Source organism: Octodon degus, unplaced genomic scaffold (assembly GCF_000260255.1).
Source record: "Octodon degus isolate 3935 unplaced genomic scaffold, OctDeg1.0 scaffold00040, whole genome shotgun sequence".
Taxonomy (NCBI): domain Eukaryota; kingdom Metazoa; phylum Chordata; class Mammalia; order Rodentia; family Octodontidae; genus Octodon; species Octodon degus.
Window position 1 is genome coordinate 4888835 of NW_004524616.1, and position 10609 is coordinate 4899443.

The following is a 10609-nucleotide window of genomic DNA, read 5'->3' on the forward strand; positions in this document are numbered from 1 at the left end:
GTATTCATATGTTTTATAAATTCTGAGCAATTTCGTTATGCTTCAGATCTGATATGTCCCCCAAAAGCTTATATGTTCAGAGGTGGGGCTTTTGAAAGGTGATTGGATCATGGGGGTGTTATGGATTGATTCATTGATGAGTTCATAGCTAGGTGTGCTGTGAGGAGGGCGGGCCTGCTGGGAAGAGGCATGTCACTGGGCGTGTGCCCTTGAAGGGTATGTTTTCTACCCAGCTCCTCCTTTTTCTTTTCTTTTGCTTTCTGGCTGCATGAGGTAAGCAGCTGTCCTTTACTTTCCCCTTCCAACCACGCCATTTCTGCCTGGGAGCCAGCTTCCATGAGCTGGATACCCTGAATCATGAGCCGAGTTCAACCTCTCCTCCTTTAAGTCGTGTGTTCCAGGTATGTCCCAGAGGTGAGAAAGCTAACTCATACACATTATTAGTCTTTCTCTTCAGATATTGCCTCTTCTCACTCTAGTTTTGCCTTCTAGAACTCATTTTATACTTGGACATTTTTCATGTTTCCATATCCTTTATTTATTTATTATTATTATTATTATTATTATTATTATTATTATTTTTGGTGGTACCAGGGATCAAACTCAGGACCTTGTGCTTGCCAGGCAAGCACTTATTCCACTGAGTTATCTCCCCAACCCCCTAGTTTCCATATCCTTCAATCTTCTATTTTCCATACTTTCTCTCTGTTTAGAAGCTTGGATAATTTCTTCTGACCTATCTGCCCTATTTTCCCTAAGTCTTCTCATTATCAAATTTGTTTTTAATTTCAAAGGCTAAAATTTTGAATTTCTTTTTTTAATTATTTTTGTTTATTTATTTATTTTTAGTGTGTTTGGTTGTTGCAGGGTCTCACTATGCAGCTTGGACTCATAGTGATCCTCCTGTTTTCAGCCTCCCCCGCACAGGTGGGGCTGGCATGGCATACGGTGCTGGGGATCGAACTTTGGTCCCTGCACTTGCCTAAGTTTGCCTAAGCAGGCATTTCAGTCTGCTGAGCTGTCTTGCCCAGCCCTAAGATTTTGATTTTCCATAAATTGTTTGCCACTTTCAAAATCATGTGTGTATTTATTTGGTAATGCCTTTCTTTTTTCCCCAATTTTTCGTTTTTAATCTGATACTTTGGGGTCTAATTTTGTGGTTTGTCATTCCTGGGGATGCTTGATCACTGTGGCATCCTTTTAATTTTGTATTCTTTTTTTTTTTTTTTTTTTTTTCCAGTACTGGGGATTGAACTGAGGACCCTGCACTTGCCAGGCAAGTGCTTATTCTACTGAGCTATCTCCCCAGCCCCTAATTTGTATTCTTAGCTCATTGATAGGACAAAGTTACCTGTGGCCTAGGTTAAAGGTACAATCCTTCTTGAGATATGTCATTTGTCTCTGAGTGTGGCCACTCAGAGAATGTTTTGTGTGAATGTCTCAGCTTTGGGCCACTAGGACACACGTAGTCGAAATCTGAACCTACAGCTCAGTTGTGTGGGGGCTGGAAGGGGGTACCCCAAAGTGTAAGCCTCAGAAGCAAAATTTTTCTCTGCCTTCCTTCCCTTCTTTCTCTCCTTATTTTCCCTCAGACAAACCTTAGAAACTAGAATTTCTCTTTCCCAGAGTAGGTTGTAGAAAACACAATCCCTTCCCTCAAAGCCAACCAGAGAGCCTAGAAACATTATTTATCTTTCCCACCCTACTTTTCAGCCTAGAAGCTGCCCAAAAATAAGTGCTCTGACCTACTACCTTGTTTCATAGTAGGTGCTAAAAACCTCCATTCCAGAAAGGGTTCTGCCTAGCCAGGGAGGAAGGAATGCTGCACAGTGAGGCCCAGAAGGCCTGAAACAGACACGCCTCATGGAGTCACTCCATTCAGTCTGTTAGCAGCATTAGCTTAGACCTTTTGTTTTAATCCTATTTCAACATTCCTGTCCTGGTTACTTGATCTAATCATAAAGATGGATAGTTCAGTCTGAGTCTTTGGGTCTTTAATCTGAAGGCTCCCCTGTCTGATAAAATTATGACCAAATACCTGCAGCTAGCTAGGTGCGGTGGCACACACCTCTAATCCCAGCATTCTGTGAGGCTAAGGTCAGCTGATCACAAATTCAAGCCCAGCCTGGGCCACTTCTGACCTAAGAAGACCCTATTTCAAAGGAAAGGAAGTGAGATGAGGTGAAATGAAATGTTTTGAGGATGTAGTTCAGTGCAAAGGCCCTGGGTTCAATCCCCAGTAACAAAATAAACACCCTTCCCCCCAAAAAACTATGACCAAATATATGTTTGTTTTCCTTTTGTTGACTTGTCTTTGTTATAGGGGTGCTGTTCATGGCTCTTCTGGTGGGCAGGAAAGGGGTCATCCATTTTCTACCCTTATACCTATTACAAATTTTCAGAGGTGTTTTTTTCTCATGTAGGGCCTACACCAAAAAAAAAAAAAGACATATTTCTGTCACTTTCTGTGAGGATGGATAGGCTTCTTTTTTTCCTGGCCCATCGTTTCCCTGGGGACCCCAGTTTATGACGCTTGTCTCCAAATTGGCTGAGACTGGCCAAGCTTTGTCCCGTGCCCGCCCCTCCATGCCTGGCCACTGCTGCATGAGCTCAGCTGCTCCCTGCTCTGGTTCAGTTCCCCCCAGTTTGGTCCTCAAGATTTCCTTTATCCCCTTCAAAGTTCTGTTGTGCGGTGAAAGGGAAGTGTGTTACAGCTGCTATGGTGGCTCTAAGTGGAAGTTAGGAGATTTTCCAGGTCGTTCTGTTCACACTAATAAACTTTGTAGTTTTTAAATTTAGAAATAAAGGTGTAGTGAGAGTATTAGAGAAGAAAGTACAGCTAGTAAGGTGAGGGTGGGAGGAACAAGAAGGGTGAATGTTGGAGGATGGAGGGGCCCAGCAGGCACAAAAGTAGAAGGATGAAACAACTCTGCAGGCATGGAGAAAAGTGCTGCCCTCTCCAGCTGGAGGGGAAGATGAGGTTGAATGGGCCGCTGAGCAGCAGGGAGTTACAAAGTCTTACAACAGGGACCAAGGTGATTGCAAGCTTTGTTTCAGGGAGTTTCGCCTGGAAGCAAGTCCATGATGAATGTGTTTGGCTGGCAGCGGAGGAGAGAGGCTTGGATTTGGAGGAGGGTCTTGGGGCCTGTGAAAATAGCCCAAGTGATAGGTTATACATCTTCAGGGGTAGTGGTGGGAGGAGCTACTGGTAGAGAGGGTAAGAGGGACTGAGCTGAACCAGATAAAGCAATCTGGGCCACAAGCCGGGGAGAAAAAAGAAGAAAAGCCAGGGAAGCACATTGCCTGAGTTTCAGAAAGTGAATTTAAAATGTCAGCAATGCTCTGATCTGTTGTTTGCCTCCTCATTCAGCCCCCAAATGCTAAACAGTCCATCCAACACAGTTTGGAGCTAAAGATGTTTTTAGACATGTTGATGAATTGTTGTCTTCAAATGAAAGACAAACATTACCCAGTGGATGTCTCCGGAAGTGAATCAAGATGGTTTTGTTTCTCCAGCATCTGCAGACATGGCCCACCATGGTGCAGATGCGTCCCCCTCAGAGAGCCTGGATGGTGAAGGAGAGAGCCCTGAAGACAGATACTCGCTGCATCAGAGCCTGGCCGTCAGGGAGCTCATAGACACCGAGGGCTCCTATTTGCACATGCTCCAACTCTGTGCCTCGGACATCAGGAGCCGTCTTCAGCAGGTACTTGAGAGAGGCCACCTACAAGCTGTCTTTACAGGAGCAATGCAGGTCTGCTTCTGAGACCACTTCTGTCTCTGGGGCAGACTTAATGTCAAGAAGTATGAGAAGGGGCCGGGGAGATGGCTCAGTAGGATAAGCGCATGACTGACAAATGCAAGGATCTGAGTTCAATCCCCGGTTCCGCCAAAAAGAAAAAAAGAAAAAAAGAAGTTTAGGGCCGGGGAGATGGCTCAGTGGAATAAGCACTTCCCTGGCAAGTGCAAGGGCCTGAGTTCAATCCCCTGTTCCGTAAAAAAAAAAAAAAAAAAAAAAAAAAAAAAAAGATATTTAAGAAGTATGAGAAGAGTAGAGTCAGCAGATCTGGACAGAACCCTCAGGACTACTTGTTACTAGCTATGCTACCTCCAGCGGGGTCTTATATGACACAGTGTTAGTGTATTCATATAAATAGGGAGAGGAACAATCAAAAATTAAGTGTGTTGGGCTGGGGTGTGGCTCAGTGGGAGAAATCCTGCCTTCATTTATAAGGTGCTGGGTTTGATCTTCATCACTACCAAAAAAAAAAAAAAAAAAGATTTAAAGGGGAACTAGGATATGCCATATACAGGTACACAATCCCTATGATGAATGTGATCATTTTCATATCTAAATTATACCAGTAAACTTAATTATTATTATTTTTCTGTATTTAAGACAGGATCTATAGGGTCTCTCTACATAGATTGGACTCATAGTGATTCCCCTGTTTTCAGCCTCTTAAGCACTGGGATTATAGGTGCATGCCACCATACCCAGTCTCAATCACCATCTCAGCATGCCCCGGGGTGGGGCTGGTACAGCAAGCATGGGATCGAATCCTGGCTGCTGTGCTCTGCCTAAGCAGGCGCTTTAGTCCACTGAGCTATCAGGCTGGCCCAGTAAACTTAACTATTAAAAAAAACCTTAAATGTGCTAATGTTCAAGTCCTTTTCCAGTTTTGAACAGATTATTTAAACTTACCTACATTCAGTATGTTTCATTTGTAGAGTGGTGACATGGAGAGTTTAACTCTCAAGGGTTTTTATTGGTGTTTATTTCTGATGTTTTTTCTGGTTCTAGAGAAATAGAGGCTGTCACTATAAAATTGCAAGGATGTGAGTTTCAGATGGGCAATCCCAGTCCTCACACATAAATACTAGACTTTCAATCACTGATTCTTGAGTGAATGAAATGCCAAAGTAAATAATATAGAAGGTGAAATACCTCCTTCACCCTTCAGAGATTAGGATTTTTCTCTGAGGGCACCAAATGTATGAGCATAGGCTGTTATTTATTTTAGCAAAGCTGAGAACATACTCTAGACATTGTTCTGCAGCTCTGTCTCCCACCTGACTGTGCCTCTGGCTCGTACTTCCATGCCTGAGTGTGTACATAGATGTCCTGCCTCTATTTTCACAGTGGGGTAGCCTGGCTAATAGGGTGTGGAGTTTGGAATGCGTCCTCCGGGAGTGGCGGGAGATGCCAAGCATGTCAGAGTTGGAAAGTAACCACGTTTCCTGCTGTCAAATGACAGATGGGGAAACTGGGAGAAGAAAAGTGACAGTTGGCAACAGGCTTAAGATAAAACCCCAGCTGACCTTTCCTTTCGTGTGGAATATCCATGTCTTCCTCTCTTTTTGTAAAGTAATAAAAATTCCTAATTTGTATGATTTTAAATCCTAATAAGCATTCTACTGGGGCTGTCAGTCTTCCCAAGAATGGTGCACCATGATGGGCTAAGTGTTTGGAGCCACTCTCTGAAGACTACAAATAAAGTCTTCTAACCTGATCCCTATCCGCCTATGTGACTTCTTTGTTCATTTCAGCTGCCACAGGGAGATCTGGATGTCCTGTTCTCCAACATCGATGAGATTGTCCAGGTGAGCACCAGATTTCTGCGAGGTCTGCAGGAGACAGCCTCCAAGGAAGAGGAGCAAGTGCACCTAATTGGTGAGCAAAAGACCTAGTGGTGTTGGTCTTTGCTTCCTGTAGAAATGTCTTCAGCTCATGGTCGCTGTAGAACGGTGGAACTGTCCAGTGTTCTAGGGAAGCACAGCTCAAAGGAAGCCTGGTTTTGGAATCTCTGAAACACAAATGTCAGAGGTGGCTGCAGCCCATAGATACCTGGTCCTCCTGCCCCATCAACTCTCAACATTTTTTTCTTTTTCTTTTTTTTCTTTTTTTTTTTTTTTTGCATAAGGATCAAGTTTAAGACTTGCCAGGCAGGTGCTTATGCCGCTGAGCTATCTTCCCAGCCCCCTCTCAACATTGTTGCATGGGAGATTAAGTCCTCAGCACGTGAACTTTGGGGTACACATTGAAACCGTATACCCTCCTCATCCTTCATCCCTTGTGGTTAGCCAAAAGCAGGCACAAAGCCCCCATGGTGCCGCTTCTCTCTAGTGCAGCTGCAGGCTGGGTTACTACTCTAGCTCCTGCCAGCTCTAGCTATGCAAGGGAATCCCTTTTCCAAAGGATAGCAAAAGCATTTTAAAGGAGTTTTAGACCTCAGGCAAGACTGTTTGAGTAATCTTAACAGACTTTCCCCTTCCCCAAAATGCAAGGACAGGAAGAGGAAAGGACTTTACTTTGATGTGTTGGGTATTCTGTCTCATTCTCTGAGTATTCACCTTCTCTGCCCTTCAGTGACCGAAGCAGTCCTGCTGCAGCCACATTGATGCAAGATAGTTTCTTTGACACATTTGTCCTGCTCCAGGGTCACTTCCACAGGTACCCTGCAGCTGACCTCCAATCACACAACCCTCCCTGGCTGTAGCTTTGGGCTTGTCTTTCCTGCTCGTGTCCTTCCTGGCTCTGGGAGCTTCTCCTGGGAGCTATTTCTGAGGATTGGCTGGCCTGGGGAGGGACATAGTCCTGAAGCACTAATTCTACTGTGGGGACTTTTAATGGGACTGTGCTTTACTGGGCAGCACCTGCTGTGCCCCAAGGGAAGTTGGTTCTGGTCAGAGGCCCAGCCAGTATCTCTGGCAGACAGCTAGACTTCCTGTGGCCCCTGCTTCCTATCTGCCCTGTGTGGTTAATACAGTTCTCTTTACTTTTACTGCTTCCTCCCTGGAAAGCCACCTCCTTTATTATCTTTTTGGGGTTTTTTTTTGGAACCGGGGATTGAACTCAGGCCCTTGCACTTGCCAGGCAAGCTTATTCCACTGAGCTATCTCCTCGGCCCCCGCTTTATTGTCTTTTTGAAACAAGTTATCTCTCTGCAGTTCAGGCTGGCTTAAAGTCACTATGTAGCTGAGTCTGGCCTCAGCCTCAAACTCACAGTGATCCTCCTGTCTCAGACTCCTGAGTGCTGGGATTACAGGTATGCTCCAACACACCTGGCCCCTAGTAACTGTTTCTGTTACTATTTTGTGGAGCTGAGGACTGAACCCAGGGCATTCATGCTAGGGCAAGAGCTGTAGCACTGAGCTACATCCATAGGTGTCCTTAAATTTTTTTGAAATTTAGTACAATGTCTCATTAAGTTTACCAGACTGGTCTTAAACTCAAGATCCTCCTGTTTTAGCCTGTCAGGTAGCTGGGATCACAGTTTTGTTCCACCACACCTTGCCCTGTCACCACTTTTGACCCCTAGTGTATTCATTTATTTATTTAAAAAAATTAAACCATTAATTAATTAATTAATTAATTTGGTATATGGTCTCACTATGCAGCTTGATCTCATAGTGATCCTCTTGTCTCAACCTCCTCAGTACTGGGATTATAGGCTGTGTCACCATACCCAATGTTGGTGGCCAGCACTGTGTGACTGGTGTTACAGGGCCAGTATGGCATGTGGTACTAGGGACTGAACCCAGGTCCTTGCACTTGCCAGGCAGGAGCTTAGACTGCCGAACTATCTCCCTAGCCCTTGATTCCTCATTTAATTGCAACATAAGGCTGATCTTTTTTCTTTTTAATTAATAGGCTTTGTTTTTTACAGCACTCGTAGGCCAAAGGATCAGAGCTGTACTTTTCAGTGGGATGTTTCTTCTTCTCTTTGATTCCTACTGTGTACCTCATTCCCCATTCTTCTCATCCTGTTGCATTCACTTCTTTTTGGCAACCAATCTCCTTCATTTCTGATTGTAAAATATGGAATGCTTCACAAATTTACATGCCACTCTTACACCGGGTTATATAAGCAAATCTTCCCTGTGTTTTTTCACCTTTACCATATGCAGTGCTGAACTTGAGCAGAAATCAGACCCTGGCATCCCTGTTTAAACCCTAGCTCTGCTTCCTGCCACCCTTAGAAAGGAACACCTTGCCACTCCTCCATGTGAGTCCCTGTGTGATGTGACTTCCACTTACCACCTCATTCTTTTCCTTTGTACCTGGCTTGCTTTTCTTCAGCTGCCCTTGCCTTCCTGCTGCTGTCCCTGTGCCCATGTGCTCTCTTGTCTGAGCCTCTGCCTGGAAGTAACACTTCCTTGAGAATTCCCAGGGCTGGTTCCTTCCGTTCTCTGACAGACGTCCAGATCTTCATGGAGACCATCCCCAAATAGAGCTCTCAATGTCCTCTCATTCTGCGTGGCTTTGCTTTAACTCATGTTACTCAAGACACAAGCGGTGGACAGTCATCCCTCAGCACCTGCGGGAGACTGTTCTAGGGTCTTCTCGGACACCAACATCCACCGCTGCTCAAGCTCTTTACATAAATGCCATAGTATTTGTGAAGCCTACAAACAGCTTCCTGCATACTTAACATCATCTCAGTACATGTTTTCAGTACATGATTACATTCCTCGTGGGGAGTTGGTACAAATTTCTAGATTATTTATAATGTGTATTTAATATTATTTTAATATTAATATTAAAATATAAATATTGTCGAGATAGTCATTGTATGTTAATGTGTAGGGAATAATGACTAGAAAGAAAGCTTGTGAGTGGTTGCTACAGACACATTTCTTCCTTTGCCTATTTTTCATCCCTGGTTGGTCGAATCTGTGCATGCAAGATACACAGATAAGGAGGACCAGTTCTATTTATTTATCATCTGTCTACACTGTAAGACTCTCAACTCTCTAAGACAGAGGCATTTTGTTGTTGTTGTTCTTAGATTTCAGCAGAACGCCTGGCACATAATCAATACATAAGCAACTGGCAAATATTTGGTAAATGAATTTACAACAGGTAAGTTACATGTATTGTTGTATCTCATACACGTAGAAACACACACACACACACACACACACACACACACACACCTCTTGGAGGTGAGTCCTAATCTCAGCCCCATTCAGTAGATGAGAATATAGAGGATTGGAGGGGGTCATATATCTCCCCAGGTTACACAACTGGGGAAGTGCTGCCCCAAGATCTGGCTCTAATTCTTTCTAATGCCAGTACCCGCACACATTCATAACTACCCAAACTGGGCTCCATTTGTTTTGGAAACGGAGGGTCCCTGACTCTGCTTACCATCTATGGTTAGTCATAAAGACAGCATGAGTTAATGGCCCTGAGAGTGTTTTTAGGCTCTAAAGCCCTGCCTAGATGCATGCATCCCTGCTGTCGTTTCTGCAATCATAGCTAGCGTTCATAAAGTGTAATACAGGCTGATCATTTCTTGTGGCTACTTTTCTCTCATAGCCGAAACAAAGCACTCAACACCCACATTCAAGGAAGGAAAGGTTTATTTAGCTTCAAGTTTGTGGAGGTTCAGTCCATAATCAGCTGGTGGGGGTGGGCACGGCACATTGGCAACCGAACTGTCCAAGGTGGTGGAGGACAGCAAAGCAGCAAGAGCAAAGAGGGAGCAGAACAAGCCTCTTCTTTCCTCATGTGGAAGTGAGCTACCACCCCCACACGCCCCCAGAGCAGGTGTAGCACGGCGCAATCTCCATGCCCTCCTCTTACACAGGCTCAGGATGAATATGAAGTGAGGATCCCAGTCCCCTGCTGAGTCACTTAGTTAAGCTTCTAGACTCCTCAAGTTGATTCAATGTATCAACCATAACACCACCCTTAACCCTAAAATCTAAAAGCTGCAATGCTCCAAAGTCCTAAACTTTTTGAAGGCTGATTTGATGCTGTAAGTATAAAATTCCACACCAGACCTCATAGAAGGATTCACAGCACAACACAGGTACACTAAATATATGTTATAAAATTACTTGCAGGCTAGGGGCCAGAGGAACACATAACACAGAAATGAACTTTGAGTTTAGTCTTGGGTCCTGTTCCCAAGATATATCATTATGTATGTGTAAATATTCCAAAATCTGAAAAAAGTTTCCAGATGCCGAATGGTTCTGGTCCTAAGGATATTTAACTTGCATGCATAGGTCAGCACCCTGCACTCTACACTATTTTGTGTCTGTCCCTCAGCAATTTATAAAACTGAGACTCCCCACTTGGGCAAGCACGTAAATTCCCCTTTCTTCCTCCATGTGCTTGAGATAGCATGAAAATTGTTTTGAGTTTAAAATATACACATTTTTAATATTAACTTTATTGAGAAAGAAGTAACAACGAAACAGCTTCAAAACAGGCTAGTAAGGACAGTTACAATAGTTAATGCATTGCATAGTGTTGTCTTTATAGTGGTTATTCATGGTACAAGATGCAGACACGGTATCTTGTCTAAACACTATTAGTTCAAAACTTTCTTCTCATTGAACTAAGAGAAAGTAGCTGTATATCTATGCTATTTTGCATATACATATATGTATTTTATTCACTGCAAAATGGTCCTTCATTTATATCTCCCTTTCTGTTTACTTTTGTCAGACATGGGTATTTCATTGCCATTCATATATTGTAGGTGCATGAATTCAGCAAAGTAATCCAATATAGTCCAGTAGTCTATAATAGTAGTGGGTTATATGCAGGACTGGCAATGTCAGAAGTTGTTGACTTGAGCCTTTACAGCT

The 10609-nt window shown here is 43.7% G+C and overlaps 1 protein-coding gene across 1 annotated transcript in view; it reads left to right on the plus strand.

Annotated features, from left to right (window-relative positions):
* Arhgef37 (Rho guanine nucleotide exchange factor 37) overlaps positions 1 to 10609 on the plus strand; it is a 64599-nt gene that overhangs the window by 12604 nt on the left and 41386 nt on the right. The window contains exons 2-3 of the mRNA XM_004631288.3: positions 3517 to 3707; positions 5552 to 5675. Coding sequence (XP_004631345.1) covers positions 3528 to 3707; positions 5552 to 5675 — 304 coding nt within the window. The 5' untranslated portion in view covers positions 3517 to 3527. The remainder of the gene's footprint in view (positions 1 to 3516; positions 3708 to 5551; positions 5676 to 10609) is intronic.